This window comes from Podarcis erhardii, assembly GCF_964252035.2.
Source record: "Podarcis erhardii genome assembly, chromosome: 16".
NCBI lineage: Eukaryota > Metazoa > Chordata > Lepidosauria > Squamata > Lacertidae > Podarcis > Podarcis erhardii.
Window position 1 is genome coordinate 25,634,004 of NC_138514.1, and position 21,025 is coordinate 25,655,028.

The 21,025-nt window shown below is 46.4% G+C and overlaps 1 protein-coding gene across 1 annotated transcript; it reads right to left on the minus strand.

The window, feature by feature from the left end:
* Window positions 1-505: 505 nt before the first annotated feature.
* LOC309331536 (eosinophil peroxidase-like) lies at window positions 506-20,189 on the minus strand. The gene is made up of 14 exons (XM_081843783.1): window positions 20,052-20,189; window positions 19,688-19,765; window positions 16,485-16,578; window positions 15,362-15,537; window positions 13,081-13,207; window positions 12,545-12,674; window positions 11,251-11,457; window positions 9,135-9,453; window positions 6,866-7,026; window positions 5,588-5,831; window positions 3,771-3,944; window positions 2,790-3,027; window positions 1,581-1,786; window positions 506-723 (listed from the first exon to the last, which is right to left on the minus strand). Exons 1-14 carry the CDS (start codon window positions 20,056-20,058, stop codon window positions 704-706), a joined length of 2,181 nt encoding a protein of 726 aa, XP_081699909.1. The 5' UTR covers window positions 20,059-20,189; the 3' UTR covers window positions 506-703.
* Between the last annotated feature and the right edge of the window lie 836 nt (window positions 20,190-21,025).

Below are 21,025 nucleotides of genomic sequence, written 5' to 3' on the forward strand. Positions count from 1 at the left end.
GCCCATCTCACTTAAGAGGCCAGGGGCCAGCGCTGTCCGAAGACACTTCCGGGTCACGTGGCCAGCGTGACATCGCTGCTCTGGCGAGCCAGAGCTGCACACGGAAACGCCGTTTACCTTCCCGCTGGTAAGCGGTCCCTATTTATCTACTTGCACCCGGAGGTGCTTTCGAACTGCTAGGTTGGCAGGCGCTGTGACCGAGCAGCGGGAGCGCACCCCGCCGCAGGGATTCGAACCGCCGACCTTTCGATCGGCAAGTCCTAGGCGCTGAGGCTTTAACCCACAGCGCCACCTGCGTCCCACAGGGGTATCTGTATCTGCCCCCAATACATTTTTCGTTTTGAAAAAGTGTCTATACAGAGAGTTTTCTTTCTGAAGACAGAAAACAACCTCATGGCATCATAATCATAACCGTAAAACCAACTTATTTCGAGCCACCTCAACCACCCAGGTAGCTGTAATTTAGCAACATCGTGCATGTCTCCTTGAGGTGGAAACAAATGGATCTATCACATAGCAACTGCTTTATTCTGGATCTTTGTCGCGAAAAGCAAGGTCGGGTAGGACTCCCCCTGCCCCTGCGAATTTCCAAAACAGCAGGTGGGACGTGAGCAGGGGCAGGAATCCAACTGCAGCCAAGCGAAGGCCTTTCTACTTTCTTAGGGATGCGGGTCCCAGGTCTAGATCCACAGGAGCTCTGTCCTCAACAAGAGCCATCTGCAGCTAAGAGAAGAAGGGGAGAAAGAGGATTAAAGGAGCTCCCTCCCCAGAGAGATGCTGAAGATGCACTTCTTTGCCCTGGCTGTCAGGGGCTGGTCTGAATCAGATTCCAGAGACTGGCGTGACTCTGAAGATGAAGGAATGCAGGCACAGACAGAGCAGCCTCTGACAGGGGAGGAGGGGGAGGATCCCCCCCACCTTACACGTTCCCAGAAGCAGAGAGACCAGCAGATTCAAAGAATGCTCAGTTGGGGGAAGAGCTGGACAGTTTTGAGATAGTAGCTAGGCAACCAGGAGGGAGGGAGCCTTTGGGAGATTCTTAAATCGAGAATGGCGGGGAAGTCCCTCCCTCCTCTAGAACTTGGAGGACTGAAAGGGTCCAGGAACAACAGAAGCTCAGGGGAGGGACAGGTGGCCAGTGGTGCGTTTCTTGCTGCAGAAGGGGATAGGACTCAGAGTGAGCAACTGCCATCCATGGGGAGGGCGGCCTGATGTTCCTCTCAGTATGTTATTGTAAATACAACAGACTAACAAACTATAAACCTGACAAAGGCTCGTTACTTCTTAGCAGAAGCTACCGGAGGGGGAGGGGAAACTGACACTGGCTTTTGACCCTTTATTTTAGATATATAGATGACAGATAGATAGAGATACCGGTTCTGTGTACCATTGAGAACCACCAGAAAAAATCATGGTGATCATGATAGTAAGTTATGCCCTTGTAAACTCCAAGCATTTGGAAAATGAGGAAGTGGAAGGTGGAGGACCAAGGCTCCTGTGGTCAAATCCAGCAAGCATTTAGTTGCAGTGGGAGCCTATGGGACTCCCTGCCACATATCCCTCTCCATTGACAGACTCACAATCACAAGTGCACTTCCAGGCAAAGAGGCTGAGCCTTGGGACGGTGCTGCAGCGGACAAAATCCCCGGGGTAGCTGTTGGCCCGGAACACATTGCGTGGCACCTCACGAATGTTGGTGTTTTCACAGATTATGTGAGCCAGTGAGACTCGGTTGAGGGCCTGGAGCTGCAGTGGGGTGAAGACGCCGGGATTCTCATAATAGAATCTGAGGGGAAGAGAAAAGGGGTCAGTGCCCTAGCACCTGGCACCATGAAAGCAAAAGGAGAGCCTGCTGGATCAGGCCATAAAGGGCCCATCTAGAAGTGGGGATCAGATATCACTAGGCACTACCAATGCTGAGTCATACTGACCAATCTCCTTGTTAAATCTAGATTATAAAACCTCTCTGGTCATTCTGGTCCATAGATTTAAAGCGTTTATTGACATTTCTACACACCCAGTCCAATCTGGGTTTGTTCGAGGGTAAAGAATTACTGATTCAATAAGGATTTTTTTAAAAAAACATTCTTCCTTTCAGCAGGAAAACATCATCCACTTTAGCAAGCCTCACACTTGATATTTTTAAAGCATTTGATTGCATAGAACCAAATTATTTAATGGAAGTAGTTAAGAAATTTGGATCTGGCCCAAAATTTGTAAAAGCTTTGGAAGGTATTTATTATAGATTACTGTAATTACCTCATGATTAGGTACCGTAAAATAATATGTTTAGTATTTTACACACACACATCACTGACTGGACCCCATTTTCGATAGTCGTGCCATGTTTTATTATTAAGGGTGTACAATTTTGTAACAAGAAAATGAACAATATTTTCTAAAAAAACATTTTTGTTCAGACAGGCCTACACAGACATGTAGAATGTTGCAGTATATTTTAATCTATTTTTCACTTATTGCTGATTTTATCTTTCATATGCTTTAAATAATGGTTTTTAATTTTTTTCTCTTTTACGTAAACCACTTTGAGGGGTGTGTGTTTTTTTTGTTTTGTATAGATTTTATGAAAATAAATTAAAAGTAAAACAAAATAACCATCTCCTGCTGGGCTTCCCACTAGTTTATGGGCTGTAATTTACTTGCCTTTGTGATGAAATGGCTTCTGCTTAATTTAGAAGGAAAGTGACGAGTGTATGTAAGCTACTTAGGAAGACCAGTCGATTGAAACAGAAAATCACAGAGGTTCTGGGCTTCCTCTGCCTGCTCACCTGTCACCGGTCCGAGTCCTTCGGAACTGGTCTCCGATGATGCACGCGAAGGTAGGGCCGACTCTGCCATTCCGGACCAAAGGCTCTGCCACGCCCCCAACCCAGAGGTCAATGTTGTTGGGGGTCTTGTAAAGGCTCATAAACTTCTTGGCCACATCGCGGTTCTGGATGACGGCAGCGAGTTCGTTCTCATTCTGGGGTTGGGAAAGGCCGCAGAGTTGCCGCCAGGCATTGTAACCTGCAGGACGAGCACCGATAGCAAAAGCTGGGTTCATTTCAAGGCATCTGAAGTGCAAAAGAGGCAGTCTAGCAGAGGCAAAGAAGAGCGGAGTGGGGTTTTAGAGGGGCGTTGTTGTTGTAATGCAGCCAACCCAAGTGGGTGGGACCCCTTCCCTGGCATACAGTCCGCCAGGAGGTTTACTTTTGCTAGGGAATGGGAGTGCGACAGCAACAACCCTCCCCACCTGCGGTTTCCAGCAACTGATATTCAGAGGCATCCTGCTTCTGATGGTGGAGACAGAGTATAGCTATTATGGAAAGAGGGGAACAAATAGTTCCATAGAGCTTCCTCCCAAGGTGGGGTGTGTGACCTAGCTAAGCCTGACAGGACAGCTTACTCTATGGTCTTAACCCCTTCATGCATTAATTAGAGTTAAACATGTTGGTTATATCCCACAAGAAGGCTGTTGGGATGGGAAGAGAGGGCTGTTCTGCTCAGCTCCTGCTTGTGGGCTTCCCATCAGTCAACCAACCATCAGGGCAACAGGATGCTGGACCAGATGGGCCATTGCTCTGATCGTGCAGGCTCTTCCTAGGTTTTTTGGTTCGGAGACTCTCTGTCTTCACTGGCCTCCCGTACCCATCTCCTGAGAGTTTCTCAAGAGGCGACTGAGGCTGGCCAATGAGTCTTTCAGACATTTCTCTGCACCGGCTGGTCATTGAGCAAGTCTCCAACATCTGTGCAGGCTCTGCTTGCCTTACCTGGGAGGCCGTGATCTCGGCCTCGCTGCATGTTGAGGGAGGGCAAATCTAGTCCACTGCCATTCCTGATCTGTTCAAAGAGTTTGTCCCTGAGAGCATCCACCACCAGCTGGTCTGGCCTCACCAGTTTGGCTGGCTTACCCAAGAGGCCTCGGATAAGCGGGTCAATACCTCCTGGAAGAACAAAACATCTGGCTCACTGGCACATTTAGCTGCTGCCTGAGGGACCTCCATCTCCCCCCACCAGCTGGACCTGTAGTCTCTACTGGATTTCCAGACCACAACCTGCCTGCAGCTGTGCAAGCAGGGCACATTTTAGAGTTGGAAGGGACCACAAGGATCATCTAGCCCAGCCTTTCTCAACCTGTGGGTCCCCAGATGTTGTTGAACTATAACTCCCATCAGCCCTATCTAGCAAGGCCAGAGCTCAGGGATGATGGGAGTTGTAGTCCAACAACAACTGGGGATCCACAGCTTGAGAACTGCTGATCTAGCCCAACTCCCTGCAATGCAGGAATCTTTCACCCAACATGGGGCTTGAACCCACAACCTTGGGATTAAGTGTCTCATGCTCTACCAACTGAGCTATCCTGCAGGGTTTAACAACTGATTGATGCTACAGCAAGCCCCTTTGAAGCTGGCCTGAAGGAAGGGATTTGACTCCAGTTTGCTTCCTGCCAACAGAGGAAGCAAATGCCATCAACTGCTCAAGGGAGGTCCTGACAGCGAGCCCTGCTTACCAAGGAAGAATCAGGACCTCACTTTTGCCCACTTCTGATATCACACACAATCTGAGCTGTGGAGCAGGAGGGTATGTGCTTTGGGAAGATTCGCAATGTGCATCAAAACTAGGACCTTTGCCAGCCAAACACGGCCTGTGGCCTGGAGGTTCCTGCACTGCTAAGTGTACATATGGGGAGAAGTACCTGAGTCTCAATTGACGGGCTTTCTGCAATCTGAGATAGATGGAAAAATCATACAGAAAAGACTACAGGGCTCATGGGGGCAGGGAGGAGAGAGGAAGAAAAAGAAGCCTCTTTCACAGAGGAAGAAAACTCTGGAGGAATTAGAGGGTGGCTTTTGACACAGAACTCCCCAAGGCCACTTTGGGCTCCGGAAAAGGGCTGCTGAGAGTGGAATTTGAGAGAAATCTTTTGCCAACCCCCTTCCCCAGTACAGTCGTACCTTGGATCCCAAATGCCTTGCGAGTTGAACATTTTGGCCCCTGAACGCTGCAAACCTGGAAGTGAGTGTTCCGGTTTGCAAACGTTCTTTGGAACCCAAACATCCAACTCAGTTTCCGATTGGCTGCAAGAGCTTCCTGCAGCCAATCAGAAGCTGCACCTTGGTTTCCAAACATTTTGAAAGTCGAATGGACTACCAGAACGATTCTGTTCGGCTTCCGAGGTACGACTATATTAACATCCTAATGACTAATATCAATAATATAAGCACCCACTAGTTGCTGAGCTGGTGATACACTTTAAACGTTAACCTTGTACGTGTAGCACAACACAATGCATATTGCACAACAACTTTGTTGTAATCGCATGGTCTTCCCTTACAAAAACACACAGATGTGACGGCGGATAATAAGACAAGGCTGCACCGCCGTACAGTCAAAGCACAAGTCTGCAGTCTGCAAGTCGTCATTCAGAATGGCGTGTACATTGAGCATGAAATACATTATTTTGTTAAGAATGACATAAACCATATGCAAAATGGTTGGGCCCCAGGACCTCTTTCAGACCTCAGGGCCCCAGCAGTTTGCACTGCCTTCCCCCTCCCCTTCTTGGTCTTGCCCAAGAGGGACATACCTTGCTGAATGATTCTCCATGAAGCAAAGAATTCCTTCTCGAGCGGGGTCTCACTTTGAAGCTGGTAGCGGCTATCCAAGCGAAACACCACAGGCCGCACTGAGGCATGCCCAAAACGGAAAGCGTTGGTGAAGGAGCTGGCGATTCGCGGGTCCACGGAGTCATTGTAGCCTGTGCTGCGACCCACAAAACGAGGGAATGCGTCACCCAGAAGGGCTGGCAGGTATTCGCTATAGGTGATTTTCTGGAATGTAGAAGCAGAGGAGAGCGTGAAGAGAAACAGACACTGAAGTTCTCACTTAAAACATATTCAAAGAAACCAAAACAGCACAGGCCTAGTGATCCCAGTAGGTCTTCCCCCAATGAGGCAGTTGCAGGGACTGAAGGTCACCAGCTTCCCACAGCTGCCTAAGCCCCCTCCAAGGTTTCTCCCAAGTAATATGAGACTGTACCTGTGTGTTTGACTTTGCTTCATGCCTCTTCTGGTCCTGGGAGACCGGGGGGCGGGGGCAGAGAAGGGAGCTTATAGTAGCAGGAAAGAGAGACATCCATGCCTCCTCACCAGCCAGACTGCCTCCTCTCCTGCCTCTGCTTCTAATCCTGGGCTTTTTTCTGCCACAGACTCTTCTTGCTCACCAAGCCCTGCTATCTCTTCAGCTTCTGACAGCTCCTCCTCCCAGTCTCCTCCGTCTTCTCCCTCGGACTGCTCATTGCCATCCTACAGACAACCCCCAGGCTATGAGCCTTCTTCTCCTGGGGGTTCCCTTGGGGGTTCCCCAGCTGCTGCCTCCCACCCTTCCTCTGCATCTAGCCAGTCCATGTCACTGTATAGGCTCTTCAACTCCTCAGTTCATCTCCACAACAACCCTGTGAGGCAGATTAGGCTGGGAGGCAGCGACTGGCTCCAGGTCGAGTAGAGATTTAAACCCTGGCCTCCCAGGTCCAAGTAGCCTGACACTCTAACCATTACACCACACTGCCTTGCCTTTCTGTTAAGCTTAAACTCTGCTCACTCTGCATACCAAAAAGGATTTCAGTAGGTGATTGACCTAGTTATTCCAAGAGAATCCCATATGAACTGAGGTTGGCCTTGGCCTTGGAGTGGATAAAATTCTACTCCACCCGCCATACTTCTCCACAGCTAGCTCACCCCATCCCAAACTCATGAACATCAGTAATCTGGACTGAACACAGCGGGGGCCTTTCCAAACCGGCCTTGCATCTTGACAAGACCTTGCCTCATTCTTAGCGTCACAGGGCTGCCGTCTCAACCAGTACCTGAATTACTGCTCCATTGATTTTCCGGGCTATGTTGTAGATGGTGTCTGAATCCATGTGCGGATTCAGCATCTTCAGCTGAGAGGCCATGCGGTTGTGGAACCTCATGAAGAGCGTCTGCAAGGCAGTTAGACCTGGCATCTCGTTGACACGATTGTCCCCTTGAAGACCCCAGAGAAGAAGGAAGCGTTGTTAGATCCAACCAGCCATTTTGTGCTTGTAAGAAACAACTTGGAAAGCACAGGCTCTCTGAAGGCACAGCATTTTAGCAAGACTTCTTCTATCATCTATCTATCTATCTATCTATCTATCTATCATCTATCTATCATCTATCTATCTATCATCTATATCTATCATCTATATCTATCATCTATATCTATCTATCTATCTATCTATCTATCTATCATCTATCTACCTATCTATTATTATTATTATTATTATTATTATTATTATTATTATTATTATTAATTTCCCACCTATTCCCCAGACAGGGACTCAAGGTGGTTTATGCAAACTGAAACAATGCAGATAAAAGACAAGAAGCTAAAAATATATAAAAGATAAATCAATAAGAGGTAATTAAAGTCTTTTTTGTTTTGTTTTTGTTTTGTTTCTTTGCCGTTTTTGTTTTTGGTAAAAAAATAAGAAAGCAAAAACCAAACAAAAACAAGAGGTAATTAAACTCTAATAGAATTAAAACAATATAAAATTCATATCGAAATACAAATAATAAAAACAGTACAACACTATCAAAAGTCCTCCCTTAAAAAACAGCCAGTCCTCATAGTCCTGGCAGAATAAAACAATCTTCACCTGCCAGCAGAAGGACAACAAGGAAGGAGTCAGTCTAGCTTCTCTAGGGAGGGAATCCCAAAGTCTGGAAGCAGCCACTGAGAGCCTAAAGGCCCTTTTTCGGGTCCCCATTAAGCATGCCTGGCCCCATGGGTTATCTACCCCTTCAAAGCAGGAACCACAGCTAAGGAATCCCTGGCAGATGGTCGTCCAACCTCTGTTTAGAAACCTACAAGGAAGGAGATTCCACCAGTGTCCAAGGTAGACCTGTTGAAAATCTACTACCACCTGGAAGTTCTTCCTAATGTTTAGTGTCTCTTCTTGCCATTTTAATCCCTTGGTTGAGGTCCTACCCCCTGGAGCAGCAGAAAACAAGCATGCTCCACCTTCCATGTGATGACAGCCCTTCAGATATTTGAAGATGGCTTCCTAACATCTCTCAGCCTTCTCGTCTCCAGGCTAAACATACCCAGCTCCCTCAACTGTTCCTTACAGGTTTCCAGAGGAGCATAGCTGAGTGGGTCAGCACCTGCTCTTCATGCAGAAGGTCCTGGGTTCAAATCCCCAATGTCATCTCCAGGTAGGGTTGCCTGAAATCCAGGAGAGCCACTGCCAGCCAGTGTAGGGCAGGGGTCAGCAACCTAAGGCCCATGGACCACAAGTGGCCCATGGGGGTCCTTTAACTGGCCCACAAGCTGCTCCCGAACCAAGCTGCCTGCTCAGTGAGTCCATGCACACTGTGCTAAACCAGCACAATGCGGGGATTCACTTCTGCGTCGCTGAAAATTGCGTCTGCACAGGCACCGGAAATCACGGGCACATGCATGATCTGGCCCACGGAGGGATCTCCACTGGAGTGAACCTGCCCAGGCGAGGTAAACCTTGCCAACCCCTGGTGTAGGGCAATACAGTGGTACCTCAGGTTAAGTACTTAATTCGTTCCGGAGGTCCGTTCTTAGCCTGAAACTGTTCTTAACCTGAAGCACCACTTTAGCTAATGGGGCCTCCCGCTGCCGCTGCACAGTCGGAGAACGATTTCTTTTTTCATCCTGAAGCAAAGTTCTTAACCCGAGGTACTATTTCTGGGTTAGCGGAGTCTGTAATCTGAAGCGTCTGTAACCTGAGGTACCACTGTACTGAGCTAGATTGACTTGTGATTTGACTCAGTAGAAAATACATTCCTTTTCAAATCCAGAACAATGAGTACCGGAATCTTACTTGGTCTTTAGCCGAAGGACCAGAGCTCTGTGACAGAACATCTGCCTTACATGCAGAATCAGCCCTTCATTTGGAATCATGAGGACTAGCATGTTGGTTTATTTTAAAGGACATGGCCATACCTCTGTGCTAGGGAGAATGTTTTAGTTTCAATCCCAGGAAGGGTGGGAATATCCCCTCTTTTGAAACCCCGGAGTGCCCTTGCTGCCAGTCAGTGTGAAACAAGGGTCTCATTCAGTATAAAAATAAACAGACGTACCTGCAAAGAAACAGGGGATCTTTGCTGTCGTGTTGGTTTTATTGCAGAGCTCTGGGAAGCCTGGTGGGTTGCCGAAAGGGAGGTAGGCCAGCCCTTTGTCTGTGTAGTTCAGGTTGACAGCCAGCAGCCCTTGCTTGCTTGAGGTGTTCCTCAGTTGCCTCGCCCAGTCGACTTCGCTGGCGTAGACCATGCTGGCGTCAAGGAAGGCCGTCAGAGCGTTGATCTGGTTGCGGATGGCATAGCCCCCGTTGCAGGCGGGGGCCGCTCTCGTGAAGGCCATACAGCCTTTGGGGTCTTTCACCGGGTCATTAGGAGGGATCTGCAGCCCCACAAAATAATATTTTTTAAAAAATGAAATGGAGAGCCAGTGGTGGTCTAGTGGTTAGAGTGGCAGACCTGGGAGGCCTGGATTCGATTCCTCCCCACAATGGCCATGGGAGTGACGTTTGGCTTTCAGCCTAGGCTACCTCACAGAACCCTGTTGGGAGGATAAAATGGGGAGGAGAACTATGTACACCACCTTGAGATCCTTGGAGGAAAGGTGGGATAATAATAATAATAATAATAATAATAATAATAATAATAATGATGTATGTGACCTTCAATCTGGCTCCCAGTACGTTTCCAAGCACAATTCAAAGTGTTGGTGCTGACCTTTAAAGCCCTAAACAGCCTCGGTCCAGTATACCTGAAGGAGCGTCTCCACCACCATCGTTCTGCCCGGACACTGAGGTCCAGCTCCGAGGGCCTTCTGGCGGTTCCCTCACTGTGAGAAGCAAAGCTACAAGGAACCAGGCAGAGGGCCTTCTTGGTAGTGGCACCTGCCCTGTGGAACGCCCTCCCATCAGATGTCAAAGAGAACAACAGCTACCAGACTTTTAGAAGACATCTGAAGGCAGCCCTGTTTAGGGAAGCTTTTAATGTTGAATAAACTGCTGCATTTTAGTATTCTGTTGAAAGCCGCCCAGAGTGGCTGGGGAAACCCAGCCAGATGGGCAGGGTATAAATAATATATTATTATTATTATTATTATTATTATTATTATTATTATTATTATTATCTGTGATCACACAGGTCCATGCAGAGCTGGGGTGGGAGTCTTGTTAGAATAAAGTTATAAACTCAAACAAAATAGCAGCTGGTCCCTGGTGCCCCCCCCCAGCCAGCTTAGTCTTCTGAGTCCCTGGGCAAGTGTACTTGGCTGCCCACCCACACTGTACAGGCTTGGTGGGGCTTCCCTTCAGGTGTCCAAGCCTTGTCTAAGCTCAACACCAGCCCCTGCAACAACCGCCATGAAATTCCTGAGGTCATCAACCTTTATAGGCCGGTTACCGCATTTGGCATTGGGGTGGGCGGGGGAGGGGAGGAGCATCATGGGGGCCAGTCACAAAATGGCTGCCATTGGGGAGGGTGTGTGGCCTAACCCATCAAACAATAAAAATAAAAATAAAAATAAAAATAAAAATAAAAATAAATACCCTACATGGTCAGTTAAAGAAAAAATATTTTCTGGAACAGTTACCTATTGAGTTGTTTCTTGTTTTTTTATAATATTTTTTATATGTACGGATAAATTTGTTTCAGAAGCTGCTTTGATACGTTGTATGAAATTGTATATTTTTCTACAAACATAAAATAAAATTTAACACACAGTCAGAAAACAACCCGCTGCCACATCTAAAAGGGCCCCAAAAAGTGGCAGAGCCACAAAATGGTAGTTGGTGTGTGCCCCCCCCCAGCCACCAGAGAGAAGTTTTTTGCACCTCTCCTCTGTTCAGAGACCAAAAAGGGAGGGTAGGGATCCAATTCTGGCACCCAGTGAAATCGTGCTGTATTTCAGTTATGGATTATTATTATTTATCGTTTTTAAGGAGGTGCATGCCATGTAGGAGAAGCTGAGTCAGTGCAAGCAGGAGGTGAGGAGGAACAGCAAAGAGTTTCTTGCTCTTTGCGGATTTTGGAGGGGATATTTACAGAGACCTTTCGTGGGTGACACAGGGGAGGTGTTGGCAGGCCCACTGGATCCCGTTGGTGCCGTGTCGGGGATCCCTGGACTATTGTGTCGGACAGGTTGCATTTCTGGAAAGGGTAGAACGAACTCTGGACTTTCACGCACCTTGATGGGGAAGCATGGGGGTGCCTTTGCGCAAGTATTTTCACAGTCTGCTCCTTTGATGAAGGTGAGGGTTGCCGTGGTACTGGGCCCAAAATCCAAGTCGTGGTCAATAAACTGGCCGTATTGCATGAACATGACCGATCGGAATGGGTCATCAGTGAGTCTTTTGTCGTTGAAGGCGACAATCTGGTTGGATACTTCCCGGACCTGCAGCAGTTACCAAGACATAACAGAGGAACAGATCTTGGTTGCCGATTCCAAGCACCAAGGCTGATGGTTGTAAACTTGCGGACCCTGAGCCTGGACACCCCCAAAAGGCCTCAGCCTGATCCAGATTCACTGAAGGGGCCAAAAACACCCCGGCAGTCAAAGTTCAGAAGCTAAAGCGAGGGCAGAATGCGGCAGCACAGTTGCTGGCAGGAGTGAGACCTTGTCAGCATGTAACACCTGTGCTCAGAGCTCGGCACTGTCTGCTGATTTGTTACCAGGCTAAATTAATAGCTGTGATTCCTGCATTGCAGGGGGTTGGGCTAGATGACCCTTGGGGTCCCTACCTACTTTACAGTTCTATGATTCTATGATAGAAGAACACAGATTATAACATGCATTATGATAGGGGCCACTTTCCTATCTGCTTTGCCACCTTCCTCCTCTTTCCCTAAAATCCTTCCCTGCCTCCTGCTTGGGCTCCAAAAATGGCCCAGAGGACACCCAAGTAAAATGTTCAAAAAGAAAAAAGAAGAAAAATAAAAAAGGCTTCTGATCTTCTGTCTGTCACTTACATAAAAGGAATTATTCAAAACCTTCACTCCAGAATGATATCCAACTGATCTACTATCTGTTAGGCAATATTACTAATTAACCCAAATATCTCAAATTAATTCATTTTCCTTTTCACACAAAAAGTCCAAAAGGGCTTCTCTAATTTTTGTTATTAATAAATGCCTCAGCAATGGTTTTTCTTTAATCAAACATATCAACTTTATCTCCAATAACTTCAACAACTATTCCTCCATACTAAACAACAATAAGTCTTTCTGCCTTTGTCCACAAAAGAGTCTCTCCGCTGTGATCATATATTAAAATAATATTCCATCGTTATTTTCTTGTTATGGATTCATTAATTCACCCATTTTGTATCTTCTGTTCCCATTTCCTGTTGTCATGCTGTGGATTTCCATCCTGATTTTTTAAAAAATCATCCCTTCTCTTTTCCTAAAACCCTGACCCATTCTGAGCAACTGTTCAGAAATCTGCTTTGCAAAGCAGAGCACAGCTGGGGGTGACTCCTTACCAAGGGCAGGGGGAATCCATAATATGTCTTGTTTTCTGTCCAGCCACGCGGGAGGGATATGCCATCTTCGTACTCTTGCAGAAGCCGCCGGGCATAAGGGCGGTTGTTGGCCCCTAAGGTAGGAATCCTCCTGGAATGTTCCAGAAGGGCCACAGAGATTCATTTTTAAAAAGCAGCAAAGGGGGGGGGGAGAATCCTATTTTTACTTTATTTATTGCATTTAAATCCCACTCAAGGGGGAGTTCATGGTTTTTCTCCTCCATTGCTAATAGGAACTTAGGAAGCTGCCTTATATGGAGCCAGGCCATGGTTCCATCAACTCAATATTGCCTACACTGATTGGCAGCAGCTCTCCAGGCCTTTTCCCCACTCCTACTGGGAGATGCTGCCAGGGTTTGACCCTGGGACCTCCTGTCCGCAGGGCAGATGTGCTGCCTATACCACTGAACTATGGTCCTGTCTGTGAGCAGCTCACCAAATGAGTTCAGGGCTGGGCTGGGATTTTAACAGCCAACATGCTGGATATAGAAACTTACCTGTTGTTACATTCTCCCGTAATAGTCCGGAAAGGGCTATTGAAATCACACTGCAATGGGCTCTGTTCCTGCTTGGCACAGCCAGACGCCTTGTAGATAGTTTGCATCTGGCCTGGAGTGAGAACATCTGCAGGAGGAAGGAGATGGAGGAGGTCTCAGCTAGGGACACGCAAGGGTTTAATTCGGTCCATGTTTTTAAGTGAGCTGAACAGCTACACCTCTTGCGCTAATAAACCCAGATCGGAATTTTGTGATGCAGATATCAGAAGAGCCTGCTGGATCAGGCCAATGTTTTAGCATCCTGTTCTCACAAAAGCCAACTAGAAGCCTGTGGGAAATTTGCAAGCAAGACCTGAGTGCAACAGAAATTCTCCTTCCTGTGGTTTTCAGCAACTGGTATTCAGACAGAGTAATGATACATCAAACCCAGAGGTCTTGGGGTCACCCAAAAACCAACCTTGTCCGATTCCTTCAAAACCAGTGCCAAAGTTTTGTAGTTGTTTTGTGAGGAAAACCCCATGTTTTGTAATGCCCCACAAAAAGAGCGCTTCATACTTCAAACCCAGGGGTTTGCAGTTAACACCCAAATAACCAACACCGTCTGATTCACTCAAAACTGACGCTGAACTATGGCAAAGGCTTTGCAGAAAGCACACTGGGTTTGATATATGAAGTACTCCATTTGTGGGGCACTACAAAACGTGGGGTTTTTGCTACAAAACAACTAAAAAACTTTGGCTCTGGTTTTGAGGGGATCAGACAATGTTGGGTTTGGGGGTGTTAACTACGAACCCGGGTTTGACATATCAGTTACACTGTTTGTGGGGTGCTACAAAACATGGTGTTTTTTGCTACAAAACAGCTATAAAACTTTGGCACCAGTTTCGAGGCGATCCCAGATTTTGGAGTTCATAGTTAAAGAAGCTGGAGTTTATCCGCAGGTGTGTATATATGTGTGTATATATATATATATATGGATAAAATGCTTTTTGAAAAGCATACCTTGAGATTAACAATGTATTTCGTATACATTTGTTTCCACCAGTAGAGAAAATGGATTGAACGATCGCACATGTTTGGTCCTGTTTCCTCTTTCTAGAGCAGGCTCTTGTGCCTCATTGACTAAGCATCTTTCGCGTGACCTGTGGCCGAAACCCTTTCACAACCCCACTCTGAGAAAATGGAAGTGGCTTGTGCAGATCCCTTTCAAGTAGTTTCTAAGGCATGCCTGGGATGGGTGTGGGGGCTGTCCAACACTAGGGAGATAGTAAACATGCCAGCTTCAGTTTCTCTCAATTTCTGATTTTTCCAGCCGCAAGTTCAGTTCCCTACATTTCCACATCAGTTGGTGACTTATTTATTTTTTAAGTAAGCCGCATGAAAACCCACCGGCATTCTAGTTCTCGTTATTCATGACACACAGCTTTCTGTAAGCAATTTTGCTCCATAAAACACGCACCTTTGTGGAAAGCATATTTCTCTTATCATAACGCAAGTGCTTCTTTGACAAACTGGTGCAATAAAGAATGGCAATCACAGAATCATAGGGTTGTAAAGTTGGAAGGGACCCCAAGGGTCACCCCCCTGCAATAGGACTTGGGGGGGTTGACTAATTAAAACAAAATTGGCGCAAGGTTTGAAGTCTTAAAGGCTCTTTTTCAGCTGACTGAGACAGCAATATCACAGCTAAAAAGGAGAACAGAGGACTCCACTCACACTATCAAACTTGTTGATGAGCATAAACTGCAGACTGTAAATGGTCTCCCTCAGGGAGGGGGTGTTGGGGACTCCCCTTCGCTGGAGGTTTTAATCAGAGGTTGGGTGGCCATCTGTCATGGATGCTTTAGCTGAGATTCCTGCATTGCAGGGGGTTGGACTAGATGACCCTCAGGGTCCCTTCCAACTCTACAATTCCATGATTCTCTACAAATGGCTGTCTGGGATAGGAACTTGTGTTATTTGGTTGCTGTCTAGACTGCATCTCAGCCTAATGAACCTCACAGGGTTGATGGGAGGATAAAAGGGAGAAGGAAGAGGTCTATGTACATTATCTTGAGCTGCTTTGGAGGAAAAGGTGGGAAATAAATGTGATAATTAATATAAACAAAGTGTGCATAATTTTGCACACTTTGGCCTAGCGCATGCAATTGTGCACACACACCTTAGCTGGAGATTAGCTGCAGAACTGAAATCTGGATCTCGTGCATTGACGGACAGTGTGTGAAATAGGCTGGTTCATCTTGAAACAAGAAGTGCACCTGGTTCCTCCTCCATCACCTACCTGTGATGTTGAAATCCCCGGGGATTGCCGGCTGCAGCTTCTGTTTCAGGAGGGCCCAGGTGACGTGCATGGTGTCGGCCGCTTTCACTGCCTCCTTGGTTCTTCCCACAGGCTGCTTGAAGGAGACCAGGAGATCTGTGGGGTTGACCTTCTCTCTCTGCAGCTTCTCATTTAAGCTGGAGGGCCGGAAAACAGTGGAGTGAAGCTTTGTCACGCAACAGCACTTGAAAGCACATTTCGTTATATTGTTGTTGGTTGCTGGGGTCAGACTGGATGATGCCCTGAGCACCTCCTAATTCTTGGTCTCCTGTAATAAGTGAGGGTTAGACTCTAATAGAGGGTTCTATTGCTCAACTAGGCAGAAAAGTTTCTTTGTAAGACTTTAGCTCCAGTCATCATGGCTATTTCAAGCACAATACTATAATGACTTTCTGATTATCTCATAATAAGCCTCCAACCATGTCTAAAATTAAGTGGCACAGAAATTCTGTTAAATGATAGTTTAATGCAATTTTATTGATTGCATCACTTTGATCTTGCAGGGCTTCTGTGTCTTTTTGACAGGGGCACAGCAAGCAGATATACAGGAGGGGTAGCCTTGTGAAGGATTTCTTGAAGGATTTCTGCTCGAATTTCCACCTGAAACACAATGCAGCAACTCTCCAGCAAACTGGGGAAAGTCAGGAGAGAAAGCAGAAGAGAACCAGTAAGGATGTCAACTTACCTGCTCCTAAACATTTAACAGCAGCCTGAGTTGTCCACTTCTCCTTTTAACAATTACCTGATCTGTCAACACTAGCGGTTGAAACTTTATGCAGTATGGAGTAAAGGACAAGCACTTTGCCAGCGTTGCTGTTAAATGCACAGGAGCAGGGGCCAGGAAAAGAGCTGGCAACCTTAGGCACCCAGTTTGCTCATGGACAGCGGCGTTATGACCCTTGCCATCGTGGCCACACCCAGGTCCTTCTCATGTAAATCGGCACCATCCTGTGAAACGCAGAATCATAGAATTGTAGAGTTGGAAGGGACCAATAAGGGTCATCCAAACCAACCCCCTGCTATGCTGGAGTCACAGCTAAACCCACTGTGGCTGTGTGGAGAAGGGAGGAGACGCAGCCCTCACCGTTGCTGGGTGCGTTTGTAGGCATCTTCGACCAGCTGTTTTGCTTCTTCCACACTCCTCAGAAGGTCTGAGGTGTCTAGAATCTTCCCAATGGCTGCAACAAGAGAGAGAGACCATCCCTTAGTCTGGGTTTGTCCAAGAGGAGAATCTTGCATCAAATGCCTCCATTTAAAAACAAGGGGTGTCATTTGCACCTCCCACTTAGAACAAAAAGCTGCAGCATAATTGCTAACAGGAGTGAGATATTGTCAGCATGTAATACCTGGGCTCAGAGAGCTTGTCTGAGGCCTGGGGCTGGGAGTCCCGTTCTTGACATGACTGTGTAAGTCTGGCAGGCCCTGGGGAGGCCCCCTGAGCAACACAGCCCTCTGAGGCCCAGGGCAAGTGTACTCAGCTGCCCCCAGTTCTCCACGGTCCTGCTGTATTGGTTGCCAATTTGATACCAGGCAAAGCTCAAGGTGGTCCTATTAGTATACAGTGGTACCTTGGTTCTCGAACTTAATCCATTCCGGGAGTCCGTTCAACTCCTGAAACTGTTCAGAAACCAAGGCGTGGCTTCTGATTGGCTGCAGGAGCTTCCTGAAGTCAATTGGAAGCCGCGTCGGACATTCAGCTTCCGAAAAACGTTCGCAAACTGGAACGCTTACGTCCGGGTTTGCAATGTTTAGGAGCCAATTTGTTTGACAACTAAGCTGTTTGAGAACCAAGGTACCACTGTACATGTATAAAGCTTTTGGGACCAGCTTATCTGCAAAATTGCCATATCCCACATATGCTCACTCAAGCGCTTTGATCTCCGGAACTGACACAGTTACAGGTGACACATAATACCTGTAGTACTGCATTTGTAAGAATTCAGTCTTTTAGTATGTCAGCACCTCTACACTTTGGAACTCCCTGCCTATTGAAATCAGGCAGGCACCTTCACTGTACAAGTGCCACATAATTCCCATTCTGCCTTTGTAAGAATGTATTTCACATACTAATGGCAACACCTTGGACTTGACTTGGGAGCAGATCAGCGATCAGCGTAGCTCTCTGAGCAGAGCTGTTCTATGCTGACAGGGTTGCCAGCTGTCCAGGAAAAAATGTCTTGGTCTGCTCTAAGGAGTTTAACAGCAGCCTGATAGGCAGAAATCTGCAGGCGAGGCTTCTCCCTGCGCAAAGAGAAGTAACATCGCTTGCTAACCCATTCAAAGCACAGGAGCTGAGTCCAAAGTTGGCCATTTTAGACATGGCTTTCTCCCAGAGAATCTTGGGAACTGTGGTTCAGCAAGACAGTTCTCTTTTATACAGGTCCCCAGAACTCCATTACAGAAATGACAGTTCTCCAGAGGCTTGGATGCTGTAGAGGCAGCATGCAAAGCAAATTTCCAGTTAAGGACAGCAGCTAAGACACAGAAGCTTTGGAGAGGATCCGAAGGACTCATCCCTCTGGCAGACTGTAACATGCTGCTAGGCGGGTCCCGTAAGCAAAAACAGGATGCACAGCTTAGAACAATTTCAGAAGGTTGCAATTGTTTCCTTGGCAGGCGGGGAGGGAAACAGAACTCAAACTGCAGAGGAACAGCTGGTGCAAAGTGATCCAGTGAGAGAGCACATTGCAGAAGTGCATTACAAAACTCAGAGAAGTGGGAATTTCAAAAGATGTTTTTGTGTTTCATTTCATGGGTCGTTTCAACTAACAGCAGAATGTTCTCTAGTGACAAAAAAGAGTGGAGTCCCCTGAGAAAACGTGGCACAATTTCTAGATTTGGGGGGGAGGGGCAGGGGAGCAGGACTGATGCAGCAGGTATTTGCACACATTGTTCAGAAACAGGTCGAATTACAGGCCTTCTAGCAGCTACAGGTTGCAACACACAGGAAATCTGAAGGTTTCTTTGAAGCAACTGAACTTCTTTTGTTGACAGATTTATCCCTGGCCATTCTGCAGAACGTTTCGTGCTGCTTGGTAGCAGTGCTGGATTTATTGCACAAATTAGGAAAACTTCCAACTGAGGACCCAGATTACAAGAGGCCTGAAACACATTTTTTTTGTTTCGTTTGCTAAATTTCAAGCTTATGTAATTGCTATTTTTAAAAGGAAAACATACTCCAAATCAGACTTTACCATTCTGATATGACAATACACACACACCTAATGGCTGCAGAAACATTTGTTGTTGGATTTATAACTCTGCAGAAATGAGTTGTCTTATATGCTAAGTAACAAACAGATAACAACACAACAAATTTTATTGGTCAATCAAATACAGATTACAGTAAAAAAAAAAAAAACCGAGAAAAAGAAGAAAAGATGTAAACAAAGAATCTCAGAAACAAATTAAAACATTTGTGATAAAATCCTTGTAATGTGTAGAGCATGTATACATGGGTGACTCTTATCTCAGAGCACAAGAGTGGACTCAAGGACTTTCTTGAGTTGGGAGGTTTTTATTGCAAAATTTGCTGCATTGAGCATGACTGGTTTGCCCGAGAAAGACAGCAGACACTTGATTTTGTTGATGTTACTGAGGGTGACAAGAGGAGTCAAGGAATTTCTTTAAGTATTTAGCCCTTGGATTTTCATACAGCTTACAATATAGCATATCCTCAACTGACTGGCACCCGAAGATGTGGAATCGCTGTTCTCTAGGGATATTTTTGTATTGTCCATCCAGAAAGTTAATTTTGATGGTCTGGAACCTTAAATGCCGTGCGAAGCAAAGGGGAAGTAATCTCAGGCAAATATTTCTCTATTCCGAGCTAGTTTTTACAATGGGATAGATGGTAGAAAATCTAGATGCCCTTTTACAGCTTCCATATCCCTTCTAGCAAATAATTCCTGCAGATGCTCTTTATTGAATCCTTGACTACACTGCTACATGCTAAGCAAGAAACCTCTAAGTACTTTCATTTAAAAGCCTCTCAAATGCAAATGGACTTAATGCAAGACAAGATTAGTATTCCAGTGAGATTGTTGCTTGTATATGCAAATATCAATGCTCTATTTTTCATTGTGCTTTCTGTTCAAATAATGCACTTTAAAAGATACTGCTATGGGGGCCTCTTAACCTTGAAATAGTTTAGGGCATCAGAATGTCTTGATCTGGTCCTGTTAAGGCGGGGTGGGTGGGAGTATAGGTGGGTTAACAAAACCCAGAACACTCTCCAAATATAATTATTTTTAAAAGCAATAGCAAAAAGAGAAGCAAGGGCCTTACCACGGAGAGGAAGATCTGTTGCCTGGAGAGGTTTTGTGGCCACCAGGCATCCCAGGAGAACAAGGAGCAGCTGTGCACCTTGGAGAACGAGGGAAAGAAAGAGGACAATTTTATTTGGTGAAAATTTTTTTTTAAAAAAGTTTCAAGAGCAGTTTCTTTCGGTGCATGAGTGTTTCTTCATCAGCAGACCTGTGAAAGCCCCACCTGCTCCAACATTTCACTCTCAGCCCCCACCCGAAAGAGCAAAAGCAGGCAGAGATTTGTATAACATTTAGAAAGCATTATCATTGAAATAGGAGATTAGTTTTCTGACTCGCCTAGAATTTAGGACCAGAAAGCATTTGGAGGGGTAAGGACCACTCACCTGCCATCTTTGACGCTTCTGCTCATCGGTGGCTTGGACAGCAACACTTTTATACCCGGCCACACCCCTCAGATGGCAGGAGGAACTGTCCACAGGAGCTGGATTGGTGGAGGAAAGGCCACACCCCCTTCCATGCCCCACCCCCTTGAGATGCTCTGACTGCTGTATGAAGCCCCACCATGCATTGTTCCAGGAATGCAGATTTCAAGCTCTGCCCAGTCTGTGGCCAGAGGGTTGCTCCCAGGTCATTTGGAGCCACAGGAATTGGGGTGTTGCCTCATTGCTCCCCAAAACTAATTGCTGAGTGTGATTGATGATTGCAGCCGGGGTACATGATGCTCTGCAGGCTTCGCCACCAGAATTGAATAACTCTGTGTCCCGGAGTGTTTCCTCACCAAAGGCTTCCTGGGACTGAGCTGTGCCAATTTCGCAATGTGATCTAATTTTGTAAAGACTTGTTAAGGGATATTTTAAGGGAAACAGTGAATCTGTTTGAAAGGAAAGAAAGAGCTTGTTTTGAGAATATGAAAGCATCTGGATATGACAGTGGCTAACCCCCTACCTTTAACAACAACAATTTCTTCTTCTTCTTCTTCTTCTTCTTCTTCTTCTTCTTCTTCTTCTTCTTCTTCTTCTTCTTCTTATATTATTATTATTATTATTATTATTATTATTATTATTACTAATAGTACTACTTTTGGGGACGCGGGTGGTGCTGTGGGTTAAACTAGAGAACCTAGGACTTGCCAATCAGAAGGTCAGCGGTTCGAATCCCCACGATGGGGTGAGCTCCTGTTGCTCGGTCCCAGCTCCTGCCAACCTAGCAGTTCGAAAGCATGTCAAAGTGCAAGTAGATAAATAGGTACCGCTCCAGCGGGAAGGTAAACCGCATTTCCATGCACTGCTCTGGTTCGCTAGAAGCGGCTTAGTCATACTGGCCACATGACTCGGAAGCTGTATACTGGCTCCCTCGG

Bases quoted from the DNA above. Each gene is read 5' to 3' on its own strand.
- LOC309331536 (XM_081843783.1), bottom strand. The intron at 13,208-15,361 runs GTAGGTGATGGA...TTCCTCCTGCAG, and splicing joins CGGGGATTTCAACATCACAG to ATGTTCTCACTCCAGGCCAG. The intron at 724-1,580 runs GTGAGTCTGTCA...TTCTTCTCTTAG, and splicing joins CTGGAAGTGCACTTGTGATT to CTGCAGATGGCTCTTGTTGA.